Source organism: Aphelocoma coerulescens, chromosome 21, assembly GCF_041296385.1.
Source record: "Aphelocoma coerulescens isolate FSJ_1873_10779 chromosome 21, UR_Acoe_1.0, whole genome shotgun sequence".
Lineage (NCBI taxonomy): Eukaryota > Metazoa > Chordata > Aves > Passeriformes > Corvidae > Aphelocoma > Aphelocoma coerulescens.
This window is the reverse complement of record NC_091034.1, coordinates 1,748,346-1,769,160: the sequence shown is the minus strand read 5'-3', so window position 1 is coordinate 1,769,160 and position 20,815 is coordinate 1,748,346. Positions and strand designations below refer to the sequence as shown.

Sequence of the window (20,815 nt, the reverse complement as noted above, 5' to 3'; positions counted from 1 at the left end):
GAGGGGGCAGCCGGGGGGGGGGTCGGGCTCTGCTCCCAGGGAACAGGGACAGGAGGAGAGGGAACAGCCTCAGGCTGGGCCAGCGGAGGCTCAGGTTGGAAACCAGCAGGAATTTCCTCATGGAAAGGGAGGTCAGGCATTGGAAGGGGCTGCCCAGGGAGGTTTGGAGTCCCCATCCCTGGAGGTGTCCAAGGAAGGCCTGGACGTGGCACTCAGGGCTCTGGGCTGGTGCCAAGGTGGGGATTTGGTCACAGGTTGGACTCGATGGTCTGGGAGGTCTTTTCCAACCAGAAGGATTCTGACTCCACAGCTGCACTTGGAGGTGAGGAGCTCCTCTGGAACTGTACCAGCCGGAATTCAAACCCTTTTCAACAGAGCAGACTTTCTTTCAACTGTTACCTCTGGCTTGTCCATAGTGCAGGAGGAGTTCTTGTTTCAAAAGTTCCCAGCAAGTTTCTTTTAAATCTTGAACCTTCCCCAGGATGAGAATATCACCTTCTATCCTATTTTTTCAAAGAATCCTAAAGCATTCCTCCTGTCATTTCCCCACTGGATACTAATACACTCTTGCTCTCCTCTTTTCCAAAGAATACACATGCAGCTTCTCCCATAGTTTTAAATAACATGAATCACCTCCCACTCACACATTTATTATTTATTTTTCTGCCAAGATCTGCACAGGGAGGCAGCAGTGTAGGAGTTATCTGCTTGAAATGGTTGACACAGCCTTGCTGTGGGCCCCTATTGTTTCCTGTACTTCCAGAACAATTCTTTCATGTTACAGAGACATCAGACCTGGGTGGGAACCTCCAACTCTCAATCTCCACTCCAGTGTGTTGGGTTTTTCCTCCCAAACACAAGCCACATTCACCAACAGACACCGATGCTGCTTTCTCTCTTTGAAAACCTTTTAGCTATCCAAGCAACAACAAAAAAAAGTCTGAGGAGAAAGAAATCACTCCTCAGCAGGACTTTGCCCTGAAATGGGAAAGGTGCCAGCGACTCCATTAAGTCTCCTGTGCTGTCCTTATTGATTTTATGTGGACGGCAGTCGGATGCTGTGGGATGAACAGTACTCTGAAGCTGAGCTGACTTGCATTAGGAGGGACAGCTTGTGCTTTCCATGGGGATCATATCCACGTTAATTAGCACATTTTTTGCCTGTGCTGATGGATTTCCATGCCACTTTGGCTGGATTTGGTGTGTGGTGCTGCTGGTTCCAGCTGTCAGGTATGGCTGGTTGAAGCAGAACTTGGAAAAATGGGACAAGATGTGTCACAGCTCGTTGTGCTAATTCTTCTCTAAGCTGCTTTTGCCGTGAAGATGAAGTTTGCCCCAAAAATCTCAGCAGGAAAGCACTTGCATGGAAACACTGACCTGAGTTTTTGCCAACTCTGAAATTCCAAGCAAAAGCAGTGCTCTGACATTTTCTGTCTTTATTTTCTGTGTACTATTTTGTGATAATTTTTTAGAATAGTAGAAAGAGAAAAGCTCCCCGTGCTGTGTTGATGAGGTTTTCTAACGAATAAGCCCATGAAAAAGTTCTATTTTTCAGCCTTTTAGTATGTTTTTCCATTCGTCCATGTCTCTGGCTAATTCTATACAGATTCTAACTACTGAACCGTGACCATTGTATTAAGAAAGAATCCAGGCCCTTACAATTCTTTTGGCTGGTATATTAGCAGGCTTCAAATGAAGTGCAACGTGTCAAGGAAAAAGTAAGGGAATGGAAAGTTTTGTTTCTTCTGGTGTATTTAATCAGCTTCTCCTTGATTCTTTTTTAATGACAAGCCACAGACACTATTGCTAGTTAATGACCGAGTTTGACAAGAATGTCCTCAATACTCTCTTTGCTCAGGCTAAAGACAGCTCTTGTCTCTCAAGTTTTCTGAGTTGAAAATACAAAGTTAAAGAAATAGCTGCAAGAACAGGAATAAACAGTGTCCTGGGATATGCAACTAAGCAGGATGTGCTGGAACATGAGGGATCCCAGTAGTCCTGCAGTGTATGGACATCTTGGGCTGCTGCTGGGTTTATTGTCCTTTCCATTAACCAAAGGAGCTGATCTGCTTGGGTGCTGATGGAGTGGAAAAAACATTCTTAATGCAGGGAGGGGAATGCCTCAAACCTCACACTTAAATGGGCAATATGTTGTTTTTCATTAAACATGGTATTTGGAGTTACTCATCAGTTCCTGCAGGAAATGGGGAAACTCTTAAAACCTTTACATTCCAAAAGTACACTCAGCAAAGCTGCTTTGGATTCAGGATGGGGGACTTTTTTATTGTTTGTGCGCTATTTTGACACTGTGTACAAAGATCTCCATAGTGAGAACTATCTGTGGCTTGAACATAGAATTCCAAGACGTTGGGTGGTGTTGTAGGTACCTTTTTCCTATATTAGTTTCCAAGAAACACTTGGTTTTCAGCCTCAAATCAAGTGATGCTGCTGTTTTACTGACTCTGACTAATAAAACCCAGCAAGCTAAACTTTACCATTGCTGGAAGACTCTTGCAGCAGTAAATTCAGTTTATGAGAACTCCTAATAAAAGTTTACATATCTTTCAAGTGCCATGAAAGAAAATGGGCAATCTGACCAAAAAAAAAAAAAAAAAAAAAAGCTCAAGATGTTTCTTTCTTTATTAAAAAAAATGACTATTCAGTGAAGCATGAAGGTTTTTTTCTCTCAGACCTTGTTCCTCAGCATGTTCTCACAGTCACCCTTGGTCCTGGATAAATGCTGGAATAAACAGAATAAATAGCGTTTCACCACGCATGCAGGAGGATAAAATAAAAACCACATCATGCTGGACCACAAATGCTTCAGGAAGTTCTGGCTGAACGTGAAAAGTACTTTGTAATGCTAATAAGTGTTTATCCTTTTGCTTCCTTGAATGTAATCAAATGTACAGGGAAAGCACATGGATTTTAGAGCTGCTGATTGCAGGATCAAAAGCCTTGTTATTAATTGCACATGAATCTGATGTTGTTGGGCCGTTAAGATGTCAACTGACATCATTGTTTGCTTCCTTTGTTTATAGACCCTCGTTCTAAAGAGGGATAATGCCTGACACGAAGCCTTTTGAGTGCTCTTTCCTTCGTAGGTGGGTGATCCACGCCAGGAGGTTTGGGAAGTGCCTGAGGCGCAGGTAACGCCACCTCACAGCACTTGGATTTGTGCAATATCCCTGAATTTGCCTCATTTAGTGTCAACCCCTCCACAAATCCCAACAGAAGGCAGGATGGTAGTGACGTACATGGACCTTCTGCCTGCTGGGATCCACTCCCCACCCCAAACTTAAGCCTGCCTGGGAGAGTCTGGTCCTACATCTCAATAAACAAACAACAAAAAATCCCTGAAACATGTCCTGCTATAAACAAGCAAAGCAAACAGCTGGTCCTCATTTGAAAAAAGATGTGACATCCATTTCAAAACGAATCTGCAGCTCTTCTTAATGCAAATATTTTTTGGAAAACAAAAAGCAGCTGTTTATTCTTCTTTATACCTATTAGCAGGAAAACAAAATCCAGGATTGCTTGTATTTCTTCCGCTAAGAAAAACATCCTCTTGGCCTCGACGTTCATTTGGAGCTCAAATTGGTTGAAATGTACTGGGCTGCCTAATTCTGTTATTGCTGTGCTGCTTCAGCAACCACCTAGGAGCTGATTCTGTTCAAAACTAAAAGCTACTACAAGTAGAGTTGTCATTGAATACTTTGCACACATTTTGTGACAGAAAGAAGGAAGTTTAGAACAGGCATTTTCAAATTTATCAGTTCTGGCCTCCCAGCCCTGAGGAGCACACGTGCACTAGATGCGTGGATCCCTGGAAAATGAATGAATAATTTGGCCTGTGTAATTAACAGGTTTTCTTTTCTTAATTACTGCTGGGAGGCAGCTCTGAGGGAATGCAAGGACTGGAGGAGGATCTGGGGACTGCAAAATAGGAGCCATTTGGGATTGCTGCATGTTACAAAGCGGGCTGAAGGAGGTTAGGCTGAGGAGTAGTGGCAAAGAACTGAATTTGGAGTCTCTTGAGCCTTCTGAGGTCAGGTGGCTGCTCTCCCAAATGTGCAAGGATAATTTCCCACCTTACTGGTTATTGATGGAGTTTTATGTGGGTTTGTGTTTCTGTGAAGTAATACAGCTCCTGTTTTTCCTGAGATCGTTCTACTGTTTTCTCTCCTCCCTTCATTTTGTTCATTTTGTTCCTGCTCTCCAGTGAGAGCTGTTCTGCCTGCACGGGGTCCATTTGGTGCAAATTCATGTGGTACAGCCCTGTCTCTGGCTACTGTAACCGGATCCATGGCCAAGCCGTTCACTTCCCTAGAAATCGGGGCTGTCCTTTGCAGACTGAAAGCTTGGCTGCTCTGCCCCATTAAGTTAAGGAGCAGTCAGAGCTGCTCCCTCCTGCCAGCTGCTGTTTGGTACCTGATAGCGTCCAGCCACAAACACCTGCGATAACGTGGGAGTGCAAGGGCAGAGCCTGGCCTGGGCTGTCCCCGCTGGGGAGGATGTGCCAGCGTTCCATCCAAGAGAAAAGCCCGGTGTGACTCCCTGTGTCAGCATTTCCAGCTCCTACAGCAAATCGAGGGAAGGGCTTTTGGCTCACCAGGGCACAGAGTCCCAGTGGAGGGGTTTTAGGGTCCTGGCAACAAAACTGAGGTGAAACAAGGCCTGAACTGTTCCAAAAAAGCTGCAGAGGAAGGTGTCACTGCGTAATGAATTCTATGCTTTCCTGGGGTAATTGTCTTTTGTAGCTCTGAGATTCCCAGGTCCATGTTGAGGACAAGTCGGGAGTCTGGAATCAGGATGTCTTACCTGAAATCACTGAAATGGGAATTAGTCCAGCAGAAGGAAAAAATGCTTTATTTTGGGACAGCCTGAGCAAAATAGAAATGTTTTATTTGCAAGTATACCCTGATTTTGCTCTTGCATTTGGAGATCCTGCTCCAGGTCACCTGCAGGTGACTCTGCCGTGGTGGGGGGCTGGATGAGATGGTCTCCTGACGTCCCTTCCAGCTCTAAGAAATCTGTGATCCTGTTATCCCTATGACAACTGCCTGAGCCCTGAAGGCATTCAACTATGTCAGCATCTACCCAGCTTCCAGCAGGTACCTCCCTGACAACACTGAACACTTCCTTTTAAAAATAAGTAATAATTATCCCTGGCCTTAAGCAGCCGGAGGCTGATTATTTTTCCACATCACTTGACCTGGTGGATGCGTTACAGGCATGTGTAAAGTACAGTTTACCAGTGTAAAACCCAGCTTTAGGGCTGATGAGTTTGCTATTTGTTACCTACTCTGGGTGGCGTTTGCCGTGCTACCCGCCTGCCTCGTTCTGCCTTTCGTTTAAACTTAAACAAGTGCGCTTAAAGGTGTTTAAGAAAGCGATGTTTCTGCGCGGAGGCTCCGGGACCGACTGACGGCCGGGCCCGAGCTGCTGGCGCGCCCCCCGCAGGCCCCGCCCCCGGGACCGCCTCCGGCCTCTGATTGGCCGCCGCTCTCACCCCCGCGCTGCAGTTGGTGCCGCCGTGCGCTCCTTCCCCCCCGCGCCGGTGGCTTGGTTCGCCCCGCCCCGCCGTCCCGCCCCGCCGCCGCGCATCCATACTTGGCGATGGCCGGCGAGCCGCGCGCTGATTGGCGGGGAGCGGCGCGGGGGCGGGGCCGGCGGCGCTGACCCGGATGTTCACTGCCGGGCGGCGGCGGAAGCGGACGGGCCGCTGCCTCGGAGCGACAGGGACGGACCGGGAGGCGCCGCCGTTCTACCGCCCCGCGTACCCGCCCAGCCGACATGGTGAGAGCGGGCCGGCCCCGCGCCCCCAGCCGCGGCCCCCGCCCTTCCGCACGGCCCCCCTGCGCCACCCCCCGCGCCCACACCGCCCCCTCGCACCGGGGGGCCTCCCCCGGCCTCCCCCGGGCGGCGAGGACGGAGGGAGGGAGGGCCTAGGCGGTGCTGCCGGGACGCAGGGAGGGGTGGCCCGGCCTGGGGGCGCTGGCGAGGGGGCTGAGGCTGGCGGAAGCTCAGCCCGGTGTTCCGCAGGGCCCGGGGGCGGGGGACTCGCCCGGAGCTCCGCTGCTCGGTTCCTGCCAGGTCTCTGGTCCCGGTACCGGGCGGTGTTTCCAGAGGGAATGCTGTAGAATCCCATGGGGAATGGCTCCGCTTTGGCGGAGAGTGGTACCGCCCGGGGTATCGCGAACGGCGCGGGTGCAGCAGCGTCTGGGAGCGCTGGGCCCATCCGTGTCGCCCCTGTGCATAAATCCAAGTTGTCCCCCACCGTCTGGAAGCTGGGATTGGTGTTAAGTGTGCTGTGATCTCATGGAATCTGCGAAATACGGGAAAGTCAAGCACCGCCCGAGCAGGGGCTGCTGCAGCCGTGGGTGCTGCTCCTCCTCAGGGCTGAGAACTTTCCTTTCCCAAGGAGAACCTCCAGTTTCCTCAGCCGTGTGGAATAATCTCCATCTCGCTGTGTTTCCCGAATGGATTAGCCCAGGGCACAAACCCTTTCGATTTCCCTTTGGTGCTGTGTAAAGGGAGCAGATTCCATCAGCTCCCGGCCAGGCAGCAAGGAAAGGGGAGCTGGCCCAGGCCCTGCTCTGCTCCCTGCCTTCGTGGCTTTTCCTGAGCCTCGGCATGGATGGAATCACTTGTAGGGAATCACATCACTTTATGCTGCTGGGAATTTGTGATTCAGGTTTTCCAACATGACAATTTAACAATGTTCAAATATGTTTAGTTTATAAAAGAACAACCCAGAGCTCGGCTTTACAGCAGTGTAAAGGTTGTTTAACCACACAAGTGTAATTCTTTACTTGTTACCTTCATCCATAAGAATTTCAGAGGCAATGCCTTATGTTTTTTCTCTGGAGCTGGAGCCACCTGTATCATGCAGGATAAAGATCTTTAATGTCAGGTGAAAGGTGAAGAACAGTTATGATCAAAGTTCTTCTCCTCACTGGCTCAAACAAGAGCAGGTGCTGTACCTGACTCCTGGCAGGACAGAGCATCTTATTCCAGCTGTGTACCTTATTTTAACGTACTGAAATCTGTATGTGCAAGACCCGACCGTGGCATCTGAAACTGGGCTTCCAGCAAACTGTCCTAACTTCTGCCACGGCAAAAATCCTCACAGGAAAGGAGTTCAAGGAAGCTTCATGTAAAATAACAACGGTGGTACCAACCTCTTTGAAAGGGGTATAAAAACGTGTTGTTTAGGAGAATCCAGTCAGGGTTTAAATGTAACCGTGTCAGTCATTTAGAGGAGGTACAGCACAGATCCTTTGGAAATTTCCCGAGTGTTAAAAGCTTCTGCTGCCTTCTGGTTTTTTCATGTTTAGTCATGGAGACCACGGGGCATAGGAGAAATCTGATCAGAACTTCCAACGCTATGTGGTGGTTTCCAATGTTGAGTGGACTTCAGGGATGAACCTGCAGCCTCCAGTTTCAACTCGCATACAAACCCAGTGTTTAGGGTTCTTCCAGGATCTTTACTTTTAGTGGTCTGAGACCAGAATATAGAAGTGGAGCATTGAAAGGATGGAATGGCCCTTTTCACTGAAGAGAGCAGCTGGGGTGCAGGATATTGGGTCAAACACCTTCCTGGTGCCATGGGGTTACCAACATTTGTGTAGAGCAGAGATGGGAACCTTTGTCTCCTTGGAAAACTCGGAGCTGTGCCCACATTTCAGTCAGGTGCTCAGGGAAACGGCAGGGCAAGACATGAGGCTTGAAAACTGTCTGGATGGACAGTGTCTCCTGTGCTAAAAATAAATGGAATGCCCTGTTCAGGGCAAGCAGGACTTGGGAGAGTGGATCTGCTGAGATTTCTGGAATTGTGGGTTATGAATGGATGGAATCCAGTTACTCTTTGTAAAAATAAAACCCTCCCTTTCCAGGTTATGTAAACTGGCCTGATCATATTAGTAAGGATTTCTTCGGCTATGCAACTCTTGAGGAAAAGGAGGACAATTTTAGCAAAATTTATGATTCAGTCATCCATAAATTCAGACTGTCTAGAGTAGTGCTGGCTGTGCATCATCCATCTAGGATTTGTGAGGCACATAAAGAGCACTGAAGCACAGCCCAGGGTGTGTAATGTGACAGTGACACCAACACAAACCTCATATGCTGCTCAGGGTCACTAAGATTTTCAGGACAGGAATTGTTTGTCTGGAACCAGAGCCCATCTCTAGCCTGGTTATGTCCCTTTTGGACCCCCACCATGTGCTCTGGGGGTGTGGGGACATTGCCAGTGTCCACAGCAAGTCTTTTGCACCCCGTGCCTTCTGAGAAACACCAACTTCAGCTGTTTTGTGGAGCCTGTGTTTTATTAGGCAAGCCAAGTGTGTGAGCTTAGCTGAATGTTATCTTAAACGGCAAATTCCCAAAATAATCAAGTCAGAGGATATCACTGGGATAGGGAATACTGCCATTGCAGTGATGCTTAATCTTGTGGTTTATTAGGGAAGGAAAAGCATTCGCAAGCTGGAGTTGTTCAAACAGGATTTCCTCATATGGTAAATATATATGCTGATATGGGACTAGTTGACATCTGGGAGTGAAACAAAATGAAAGTGCAGCTCAGCTCTTTTGAGTGACTATTTTTAGTCCTTATTACTGGAATTGAGTTGAGAAATTACTTTCTTTGGGAAAGCGACAATGCTGCCCTTCTCAATTTCCACTTCCACAGCTGTCAGCTTTGCTTTCCATCCATCCCTTGACTTCCCTGGATGAAGGATGGCTGGAGCATTCGGGTTGCACATCATCATCCAGTGCTCCCCAGTGCTCTGTACTGGTCCAGTTTGCTGTTGGTGCATCATAGAATCATGGAATGGTTTGGGTTGGAAGGGACCTTAAAGCCCATCCCATCCCACCCCTGCCATGGGCAGGGGCTCCTTCCACCACCCCAGGGTGCTCCAAGCCCCAAGCCTGGCCTGGGACACTTCCAGGGATCCAGGGGCAGCCACAGCTGCTCTGGGCATCCTGTGCCAGGGCCTCCCCACCCTCACAGGGAAGAATTCCATCCCAGTATCCCATCCATCCCTGCCCTCTGGCAGTGGGAAGCCATTCCCTGTGTCCTGTCCCTCCGTGTCCTTGTCCAAAGTCTGTCTCCATCCTTCCTGTCAGCTCCCTTCAGGTACTGGAAGGCCCCAGTTAGGTCACCCCAGAGCCTTAAAATTCAAATTTAGACTTGGGATACATCTGCAGACTCAATGGGCAGTGCCAGTGCCCGTGTTTGTCTTTCTGCCCGCCCTTTGTTGGGATGTTTGGTCAAGTCCAAGGAGCTCCTTAGCCTGCAAAGTAAACTTGTAGAGCAGCATTTTGCTGGGATTTGTTCCCTTTGAGCTGGTTCACACTGTGGTAGAGCCACCTCAAGGCAAAATAAAACTATTTTCCATGGTGCCGAAGAGAGCAATTTTACTGGAGAAATGTGAGGTTCTGAAAGGTGCCTGTACAGAGTTCAGGGCTATGGAATCCCAGGATATTTTGGGCTGGAAGGACCTTTAAGGCCATGTAGTCCAGCCCCCTCTGTGAGCTGGGACACCTTCACTAGAGCAGGTTGCTCAGAGCCCTGTCCATGCTCAGCCCTGGTTTTTCACTCCACTTTAATCCAATGTGCTTTAATAACTTTTTTTCCCAGGCAGAGGAGATGATTACAGCAGTAGAAGATACTCAAAAGAGATGCTCATCCTCTGTTTTTATCGATATGTTTTAGCCGATCACTTTATAAAGTGATTCATAAACTGATTTTTAAAGTGCATTATGAAATTTCCTGCTTTCCCACTGATTCATGCTAGGAGTCCTGAAGAATTTAAAAAGCCTCAAGCAAATAAATCTCTGTGTCTCTCCTTAATGCACAAGGCCCAAAGCTTGTGTATGCTTCAGTTCTTCCTAAGCCTTTGCCATTTCCAGGAATAAGGGCAAAAAAAATCTCACTGGAAAACATGGGATTTCAAATTTGATTTTCTTTGCACCACAGAGGCTTCATTCCTGAAGGAGTAATTAATATATCTGACCAACACAAGCTTTTCCCAGGCTTCCTGCTCTCTCTAGTTGGGCTTTAGCCCAAATTTTGTTTGCTGATAGGTCGTGCTAATTAAAAAGCTTCTCTAACTTGAAGATCAAGAGCTCAGGCCAGTGCAGTGGGGGTGTGGCCACTTCAAACTGGAGTATAAGCTGATCTTTTTCTTCATCTTTGGTGTGATGCCTTCTTAAATGTTTAATAGTCTGTGACTGAGGGGTTGGTGCTGGCGTTCCTGTGAGAAGTGACCAAATACTGTAGTGGATACCTGGTTAAGGTGTGACTGAAACACCTGGAGAGTGTGAAGCTGTTGTGACTTGAGCTGAATAATTTGGGGTTCCTGGACCTGACCCAGTGGCCGGAATTCACTTATTAGTCCTGTGTTCTCAAGCAGGATGGGAACAGATGCTTCCAAACAGGTTGTCCTGGGAAGTTGGAGCTCTTGCCTGTGTGATAGACGAGACACTTGCTTTTGAAACTTCCTTTGTGGGACACGAGGGGGAATGTGGTGTTGAGGAAGTTTTAAAGGCTCTGTTACTTGAGCTGAGAGGATTTATCATGGAAGGGTGGATTTGGGGAAGGGCCTTTGCTTGTTTCTCAGTTAAAATATTGTAATTCTCCTCTGTAATGCCAGATGCAGTGGAGCCCTGACCTTCTGCATTTCTAGATGCAGTGAAGTTTTGAGTGAGGAATTGAAAGCACGATCTATTCCTTGCCTGTGCCCAAAATAATCTTCTATTTAGAATGACTTTAGTTGCATTAGGTAATACCTGGTGCTCTGTTTCCTGGAGTGGTGGCCTGAGCCTTGGCACCAACCAGGAGATTAATCTCCTTGTATTATCTGGTGCTGCTGTTTTGCCCTCCCTCCCTTTTCTAGGCTTTAGAAGGAAATATGCAGCTTGCTTAGAGCTCCTGCTCTTTGTGCCACACCTTCCAAGCTGGGCTGAAGAATTAAGGAATGGATTTGCGGGCACTTGACTTACCTGGCTGCCCTGCTCATAAGTTACCTACTTTATTCCTGCTCTATGCAAATTAAACCTCACTAGTTTATATTTCATCAGTGCACCTGCATTATTTTCGGTGCAGAGTTGGTTTGGGAGTCCTGGCTCTGGGTTTAGCCCCTTGGGACTCGACTCCAGGTGTTTGCAGCCGTGCTGCAGAGCGTGTCCTTCCCCAGTCTGAAGGGGATGTCCTCCACAGAAAGTGGAGTCGAGTCCTTTCCCGTGAAATTGGAATTTCAATCACGTCCTTGTTGCAAAGTGGGAGCGTTACGAGCCCGGGTGAAAGCAGAACTCAGGAGCTCACAATTTTAGCAGCATCAGCTGAAACAAGACTGAAAACAGCACTTAAGTAAGAGGATTTTGTGCGGAAGGAAAAATATTTGAGATTGCACTGAAGACAGAAGCTTAGTGGTTGCCTGAAGCCACCATAAATAAAATACTCTTTATTCTCTCAGGGAATGTTGTTTGCATTTCTTCAGGTGATATTTTCTCTCTTTTCCATTAGAGGAACTGCTGAGTTTGAAAGTGATGTCCTGTTACCTGCCTTCCCTGGACATTTTTGCCTTGGTAAATACCAGGATTTCAAAAGCTTCTGCCAGCCCAGGCAGTGGGGGCCTGGCTGCCAGCCTGGGCTTGCAACCTGAGAAAGGCTCAGGAAACAAGAGATGGGGCTTTTGGTGTGTTAATTCAAGGGAGGAGAGAGCCATGAAATGGAGGAATGAGGTAAAATATCAGCTGCATTGTGCTGACTACAGCTTCATTTATCCACCAGGTGCTGTCACCCTGCAGATCCAGGGGTCATCGAGAGAGGTTTGGGTGTAAACCTGGCTCAGCATTGACAGTGCTCCACTGGGTGGTCAAAACCAGCTTTGCATAGCCATGAATCCAGAGCTTGGTAAGGTGCAAACTGGCCAGATGGAGTCACTGTTAACTTCATATGAGAGTGAAGGAAAAACGTGACGGGGATTGAAGGTGGCTCGTGTGTAGCAGGTGAACCCTGCTGCACAGAAACTGTCCCCACTGCTGGCATTGCTCACAGAGCCTGTGTGGAGCTGGGTGCCTGTGGGCAGGTGTGATGGAGGGTAGGCCAGGCGGGCTCAAAAGTGGCGAGGAAGGCATGAAAAAACTGCAAGGATAGGCAGGTCTGGGAATTACAGCAAAGGAAGGAATTCTGGGAAGTGTGAGTATGTTGTTAGGTGTGATATTCCTATGGCCTATAGGTGTGCAAAACCAGGAGCTTCCTGGTTTAAAAGTGGAAATCCGAGGACAGAACTGGGCAGTTGGGAGCTTTGCAGGGCAGTCACCAAGGCACATTGTGCGAGACCCAAGCAGAAGGCATATTAACCTACTTTTCTGACCTTTGAGGAATGGGAGAACTTTCAGGGAAGAGGGCTAATGAGAGATCCTCTCTGCCTCCTGCCTGCCTTGCCAGGCATCTGGTTACTTGCCAGAGTTATCTCCTGAATTTACAACCCTGGCTACAGCCTCCAGGAGCTGGAAAGTGCTGAGTTTGCATCTGAAGCCAGGCAGCTGTTGGCTTCAGGGAGAGCTGGGATAGAGCAAATCCTGAATTTGAGATGTTGACACTGTGTTAGTTCTGCTGTCAGTGAGCACAGGAGGTTTGCTGTTACCTTCAAATATAGTGCATGCTCCCTGCTGCTCTACTAATGTGCATTTTCTCAAATGTTTTTGATGTGATTTCTCCCAAAACAGAATTTCAGTTGCAGTTGACTGGAAGGAGAGCCTGCATCTGTCAGGGCAAGACCAATTTGCCCAACTTTGCTCTTCCTGCAAGAAAAAACCTCTCAATTTCAATTGAGCAGTTCCAAAACTTTTGTGACCAGGCTGATTGGAACATGAAGCAAACAGTGCATAGAAGAAAAGAGCATTTGAAAAGGTCATTGAGCATTAGCAGGATTAAAAGAAAGCATCACAAATGACATGTTTGTAGATGGTCAGGATGGCAAATGGCAGCGTTGAATCTCAAGAGCTGCTGTATTTGTAGTAATTATGGTTTCAATTTAAAAAATAAAATAAGTGATCCCTGTAAAAATAAGGCAGCCCTTCTCCAGGGATGGATTTGGGCTCTTCCTCAGAATATTTGAGTAGAAGGCAGGAAGACAGTGTGAAAAACAGGTCACCAGACTTGTGAACCAACTCAGACCTACTACATTGGGTGATTTCAAAACTTTTTCGGACACAAACACTGGTATTCATCCCTCCTGGTTGTGAAACCAGGTGTTGCAGCTGCCTTATGGAGAGTTTGCAAAACCAGGCCAGTGCTATGCTGTAACAGGTTATTTGAATTTTTTTTTTGGCTAAAATTTCCTATTTGTAGTTAGCACTAACAAAGAAAATGTTATTTTGTGTGAAATCCATATTTGAAATGGGGAAAAACTCCCATTGTTCAGCAACATTAGTCATAAAACCTACTGGTGAAGTTGGTCAGTTCTACAGGCAACTTCAATGTCTTTAATCCCTTTATTAAAAGTTAGAGATTTTTTTTGCCATCTGTGCAACTTTTATCTGTAGCCCCCACTTCCCTCTTTCATGTGGGGCTCACAGATTGCAAAGTCACTCACTGCCATGATTTATTGGGAAGTGACTTTTTGCAAACTTTATGCTTCACAGGAATTCTTGGCACCAGATGAAAGCCAGTAAATTGCATTGTCATGTTCAATGACAAGTTTAATAAATAAAACATTGTTTCTGTTACCCAGAAGACAAATGCTGGTGCAGAAATCATTAGTGATCCTGGCAAAAGGTCGGGATGAAGAGCTGTTCCAGAAAGCCTTGGTGCTGCTCCATCCTGCTCTTCTGTTGGGGCCTGGTGGCTCTTTTCCTTGGACACATGATGGAGACTTGCAGTGGATTTATAGAAACTAAAGTTTGAGAGTAGACACAAGTATGTGCCCTCTGGAAATACATCCTTGCTGGGAAGGAGGTGCCAAGGAAATGTTAATTTTTCCCTGTGTGCTGTACACCTTTGTAGATGTGCTAACAGGAACTGCATCTGGTCAGAAAACACCTACAGGGATGGAAACCACTTGCAGAATGTGCTCCTAGAGATGCTGGATCCTTACTTGTAAACTATTAGGGAGTTACAGACAAGTGCCCTGCTCGAGACTATCCAGGGTTGTAGTTTCTTCTCCCTGGAGGTAACATGTTTTGATGACTAGTTGGTCCATGAGATTAAGCTGCAGGCAGCTCTGGATTATTTAGAAGCTCCCAGATGGAAGTGCCTTCAGTGTGTTATAACTCACTTGGTAGTTGTTTTGGAGTTGGGCTGGGATGTTGGGAGTTGTATCATGGGCAGAGAACAGTGCTGGCCTGGCTCGGAGGTGGGAATGAGGAAGGGAAATCAGGTACAGCTGATTGCAAGGATGCTTGGAAGAGCTGCAGGAGGCCAAAGTGATAAACGAGGATTTGACAAAACACTGATCCTTGAGCTTGTCTGCAGGGGGAGAAGATCTCTTTGGTAGCTGCCCCTAGAAGCCCATTGCTGCTCCTTTAATCTGTGCAGGACTTGCCATGGCTGTGCTGGAGCCTGAAATGGTGAGAAGTATCCGATGTCAGCAGCACTCTGGTGCCAAGGAAAGTGAAGCTGCCTCGCTTCTCTCCTGCCCATGGATTATTTTAGTTCCTCTGCATGAGGCTTCAGGGCAGATGTACGTGTTGCTTGTTCCTGGAGTACCTCTTTAAAGAGATCCCTCTTTTCCCTCTGAATTTCGTGTGTGTTCCATTCCTGGAGCAATGGAGGACAAAAGCTGGTCAGTGTTTCTGGGGTTTTTTGGCTGCATTTGCGGTGTGTACAACACCAAGACTTGAATTCAGAAAACAAGTTGTGAGAGTGTGTTCAGGCATTAATTGTTCAGGCATTAATTGAGGCTAGTACTGCTATGTGCTCAATTGTATTTAAAAGTTAGAGCACAGAAGAATAAAATAAATAATGTGCAGGGGAATGTCTCCGAGGAGGATTCACTGACTCAGAAGCCGTGACGTGACTTGTACAATTGCTCTGTAAATAAATACAGATTACAGGGGACCTGGGGGAGACAGAGTACAGCAGCTTCTGCTAAAGCCTTCCAATCCATCACTTCTTGCTTTTATTTTAATCTCTAATCCTTCTCACTTGGTATTCGTGGAACGAGCGGTGTCAGCACTTGGTCTGTTTGGTCTTGACCGCAGCAAATTGGGCTGAACTCGTTACTGAGCATATGATGTGGTCAGAAGTGTTTGAGATAATAAAAGCCACTGGATCCCACCCCAACCAAAACCAGACAAAGGTAAAAGTAGTTCAAGGGAAGGAGAATGAGGTCTGCATCAGTGTCTTGCTTTTTAATAATCTTTGACCTTTTATGAGTGTCCACAGCAGATTCTACCTTCAGGTTTTATTACCTTTGATTGTTTCCTAACTGTGCTATTGCTGTTTCTCCCCTAGCACACCTTGCTGTCACAGAGCAGTGATTTATGAGTCCATTACAAATGGTTTTAGATAGGATCTGCCAGAGGAGGTTTAATAGTCAAGGGAAAAATAATGTGGAAAAACAGATTGCAAGGAATATGTGCAGCTGATGGAACTGTCATGAGTGCAGAACTTCTCTGGGCTTTCCCAGGTCAGACAGTTATTCCCCTTCCCATCTAATATTCTAAAAAGTGAATGCTGACAGCTGAGAAGGGAACCCTGCAACTTAACATACTACTGTACTTTTTATTACCCAAGGGTTACAATAATTCAACCCTTGCTGCAGCTTCTAGCAGTAATGCTATCCTATTGTGTAATTGGAAAAGGGAGTCTTCTGCCCTTGGAGCTCTGGAAGTTGGCAGGGATTAAAATGACAAGCAGGAGGGGAAGCTGGGTATCTGTTTCAATTAAAAAAACTTAGTGTTGTAGTACCACAAAGCTGAAACATTAGTCAGACATTCCTGTTGGGAGAACTGACAGGAAATAATGTGATTTACAATCTTGGGTATGTCTGCAGCTTGAAAGGAAGGAAAAAGAGTCATTTGCTGGTTGTGTACTTCTGGCCCTGGATTAATTTACAAAGAGATTTTGCCTGCAAACTGACCAGGGATCAGAGTGATCTGATGTGTGAGTGCTTCGAATTGCATGGCATTGAGCAGAGGTTCTAGTTGTGGTGTCTCTTTAGGTTGTTACCTTTTATTTTTGCTGTCTGAACATTGAGATGGCACTTGTACTTTGAATTTGGGTAACCTTTCAGATGCCAGTCTGGAGTAAAACTTGTGTGTGAAGCATCTCCAAGATGTTTACCTGTTGCATCAGGTGTGTGGCTTTTTCACCTCAATCTTAATTACTGAAGTAGTTTTTAGGCCTCCCAGTTGTTCTCAGCTGATGTCACAGATGGAGAAGGGGGTCAGTAGCACAATCATGCCTGGAGTAGAAATGTTGAACTGGGTTTGCTGGTGGAAAAGATTTGGTGGCCCAACTGGATTGTTTCCCGGGAAGGACTAAACTGGGAGAAGCTCCCACTGCTGTAGCACTGAGCTACCTCAGCTCTTGGCTCAGGAGTTTGCTCTGAGTGGAGTTAATACAGAAGTAGAGCACAGAAGTGAAACCAGCCTGGGTTTCTGTTGGAAGACTCTGCCCAACTCTGTTTATGCTCAGCAATAACACGGTCAGATGAGCAGGAGTATCCAACAGAGGTGTGAAGGGGGAGTCAATCCACGGGGCTCTGTGATAAACCGGAGCAAATTGCTGCTGACTGGAAGGCTGGAGCTTTAAATGAGGTCTTTTACCTCCTTTCAAGTGGAATGGCTTTGGAATGGGGAGAGCTGCAGGTTTGTGTAAGCCCTCCTGAAAGATGGAATATAAGTTAAGTCTCAGGTAAGGTGCAAGGAGAACTGTCAAAACTTGGGAATAAAGCCTGTGGATTTCTGTAAGTGTATGGAGTCAAAAGCATGTGTAAAGATATTTTGAAAATGCAGAATACCTGTAGTAACTCATCTGAGTGCTGGTGTCTGTTGAGAAGAGCAAACAGGTGCCACTTCAGGGAAGTGTTCCTGGTTCTGCTGGAGGTGGGAAGGCTCTGGATGTGTATCCTGGTGCATAGGAGCTCATTGATCAGGTGACAGTGCTGTGGTGTGGGTTATTGCAGGAGAAGCTCTTTGCTTTTGTGTTGTGTTGGGTCAGCTCCTGTTTGCTGACAGATTCAGCAGGGAGTGCCCCTGTGCCCTGTCCCCCTCATCCCGGAGAGCTCTGTGCTTTAGACGTGGCAAGTGGCAGTCAAAAGGAAGTTCAGCTTGTTGCCTGTTTCAGTTTTTGTGGTTTCCATACCTATAGTAACTACCTGGGGTTTTTAATTTGTGTTTTCTGCATTGAATGACATCTGCCCATACTCGGCCTTTAAAATTAGGGTGCACAGCTGCACCCCTTTACAACTGCACATTTATACAATTTTTTAAAAATTATTATTTTTCAGTACTGCTTTTTTCTGATTTGAGCTTTAACACAGAGTGCCCAGATGACCAGAGACCTGTGGCTGTTGTGAGAGGGTTTCTCTTTTGGATATAAGCTAAATACAGCAAAGAGACCAAAAAGAAGAGGAGGTGCAGACAAAGGAGGCTGTAAAATAACTACTACAGACATACTCATAACCTTTTTCCCTGGGGTGGTGCCATGGGAATGCTATAACAGGTGCTTAAGTGGAGATTCTAGATAGGCAAACATCTTTAAAGGAAACTTATTAAAGACCTTTCATCTAAGCTAATATTTTCAGTCTTTGAGATTCCTATGATCTCTAAATCCTTCAGTGACTTCAGCTGTAATAAAACTTCATTTAGAATTTCTGTCTGAACTCCCTGCTCCTCCACAGGAGGTTCTGGGCTGGATGAAACAGGAATGGTGGAAAACGACCTCCTATCAAGTAAACACTAAGCTCATTAAGTCCTGCAAGCTCAAAGAGCTTGGCTTTGGGAGCAGCCCAGCCTGGGAGACAGCCTGTCTGCTCACCTGCTCAGAGAGCAGGGCTTCAGGAGCCTCTCCTTGGGTAAAGGCAAAAATTCAGTGGAAATGTTTTATCTGGAGGTCTGTTAAGAAACGTGGTCTTCAGGATGTGATTTTACAAAAGAATTAAGCAAATGGAAATCCAAGACAGGTGAAGTTGGAGGAGTAGGTGGGGTTTGGAGAGATAGGTGACACATGTCCTGAGTTCCCCCAGAGCACCTTCCACTCACACAGTTGTGTGAAGGCTTTGGGGGGTTTTCAGCAGATGCCACTCTCAAAACTGCAGTGGCAGCACATCCCTGGGAGCATTCACCTTCTGTAAAATTAGGGAACTGGGTGCTGCTGGTGCTGGCACCTGGAATGTGGCTCCTGTCCCTCTGTGTGTCAGTGCTTGCAGCTGCTCCATCTCTCCCAGCTGGGCAGAGGCTGGAGCCACAGGCTGGGCTTGAGCCATAGGCTGGGTTTGACCACACACCTGGTTTTTAAATCTTCACCTGCAGAGAAAGACCTGGGAGCAAAAGATCCTGGTTCAATTGCCTGTTCAATTCTGAAATAGGTCATACCAGATGTATCCAATACCCAAGGTACCACTTGGCTCTGTAATCTGTCAGCTTTGTGTTGCCTTTTTGACCATTCCAGCTGGATTTATGCTGGATTGAAGTGACTGTATAACCATGGATTTAGGAACAGAACTCCAGCAGAACCTGTCTTTATTTTGGTGCTTTAAGAGATCTGCTGGCAAGCTGTTTAATTACCTAAATGCTCCACAAGAAACTGAAGGGTCCTGCTGCTCAGCCTTGCTTTTACCTCCTGGATACCAGAAAAATGCACTCTACCCAGGCACTGTATGTGCCTGGATGTTTTTGTTTTTCCACTGCACACAGCCATGTGTGTCAGCTGTGTCCGAACCCCTTGGAGAATCTCTGCCTTAAACAATCCTGCTTGTGTCTTTTACAGCTGTTACTGAATCTATTGGGATAAAAATGGTCACTCCAGGTTCTCTTGGTTAATCCATAAACATTGCAAGTGTGGATTCTCCTCCATTCAGTGTATTTCATTTTCAGTTTGCCTCGCTGTAAAATACTTACTCTGGGGTTGCAGCTTTAGTGGTGGTTTTTAACATCCTTCCCTAGGCTTTTTTGTCTTTTAAACAATTCCAGCTGACAGAGGAGGACAGAGCACTTCCCTGAGTGTTCCCACGATCCACAAGTGAAGAGCGCAACCCTGTGTCAATGTGCCAGGTTTCCTTCCTGGATGCAAGAGATAGAAGGAAGTACAGACAATACTTGGGAAGAGAGATCCCCTGCCTGGGCTTGGCTGCAGGAGCTGGGCAGACTCAGGCCACCTAAAGAGTATCTTTGCTTGGAGACTGAGAGTTCAGTAACAAAAAGTGAGGAGTTCCCTTCCCCTGGCCATCTAATGAACAGCTTCCTAATGGATGTCCACTAAACTGAGCACTCCCTCCTTCCCTCATTCCACAGGTTTAGCTATTTAATTGCAGGAAACTTGGCTTCCTGTTTCTCCCTGTCCTGGGGGCTGCTGCGCTGAATAATGTGATGATAGAACTGTGTTAGTCTTGAAGCTGTTTTTAAGGAAGACTTTGGGCGTTTGAAAGAACATGGAGGGTGAAATTAAACCTCACCTCGTGGGATTTGGGTGGCTGGAAATGGCAAAGAGAAAAGGGGGAGGGGAGGAGCAGTGAAAACGAACTGGTTTTGCTTCACCTGACCTGTGATCAAAGGAACTTGTGCAGATTGTGGGTGCTGTTAGGTCAGCAGGAAAGTGTCTGTTTGTGTCTGTTGATGAAAAGGACAGCTAAAGGTTATGTCAGGACTGTGGCTCAATTCCTCAAGGGTCTGGGGCACATTTTCTGACTCTGAAGTAGAGTTTAAGGGTGTTTTTTTGTGTCAGAATTGGTGTGAGAGCAGCTACAGTGAGCCCTTTGGAGAAGGTTGCCGTGTTTGCTCTAAATAACTGATGTCCCTGATTTCTTAGATACAGGCAGCCCTTGGGGTGTGTTTTGTGGGAAGAAGGAAATTATGGGTCATGCTTTGTGTGCATGTTTCATTCTGGTTTTCTGATAAAGCTGCAGGGGGGAGGGAGCTCTGTAGTGGAACAGAGTTTGTCTTGGATGCTGGTTGTCTCAAGCTGATGAGTGCAAATGAGGAAGTGTTAAACCTGCTTTGGGAGAAGCAACTTTCAGTTCCCTAACCCAGGTTATTGTTGAGATAGTGTGGAAAAACAACGCATTAAACACTTAGACAAACATTGGAAGCAGTTTGGGTGAAGTAAGGACTGGACTCCTTTCCATCAACTGCACGGTGTTAAATTGCCAATAATCCACAATCAAGTGTAGTGAATTTTACTTGTATTAATGCAAAGCATGCTGAGAACTGGGAGCTGTGTGTTGTGTTATGTGTCCACCTTGTGACCGAGGGCTCTTCTTGTTCCTGCAGAGTGACCAGCAGCTGGATTGTGCCTTGGATTTGATGAGGCGTCTGCCTCCGCAGCAGATAGAGAAGAATCTCAGTGACCTCATTGACTTGGTGAGTACTGGATGCTGTCCCCAAGAAGTGGCTGTGACGAAGGCCTGGTATGTAAGAACTTCTTCTGAGGCATCTCGAAGGTGTGGTGATTTGTTTGTCCCCTTGTCTTTTGGCAAGGTTAGACAACCAACCACTGCCTGAGCAATGTCAGGAATCCACGTGGTTGTTTGGGGCCAGCCAACAGGCTGTGTGTGCAGGGACACTTGGGGATGAAGGGTCATTAGCAGCTCTCGTGATGAGCTCACTGCCAGCTCGGAGGCTGCTGTTTGGATGTGGGACA

The 20,815-nt window shown here is 46.8% G+C and overlaps 1 protein-coding gene across 2 annotated transcripts in view; it reads left to right on the top strand.

Moving 5' to 3' along the window:
• The first annotated feature begins 5,688 nt into the window (after window positions 1-5,688).
• Window positions 5,689-20,815, top strand: part of CAPZB (capping actin protein of muscle Z-line subunit beta) — a 56,709-nt gene continuing 41,582 nt past the window's right edge. Inside the window, exons 1-2 of one of the 2 annotated variants that reach the window (XM_069034632.1) lie at window positions 5,689-5,799; window positions 20,446-20,535. In XM_069034632.1, coding sequence (XP_068890733.1) covers window positions 5,797-5,799; window positions 20,446-20,535 — 93 coding nt within the window. In that variant the 5' untranslated portion in view covers window positions 5,689-5,796. The remainder of the gene's footprint in view (window positions 5,800-20,445; window positions 20,536-20,815) is intronic. The other variant, XM_069034631.1, reaches the window with a different exon arrangement.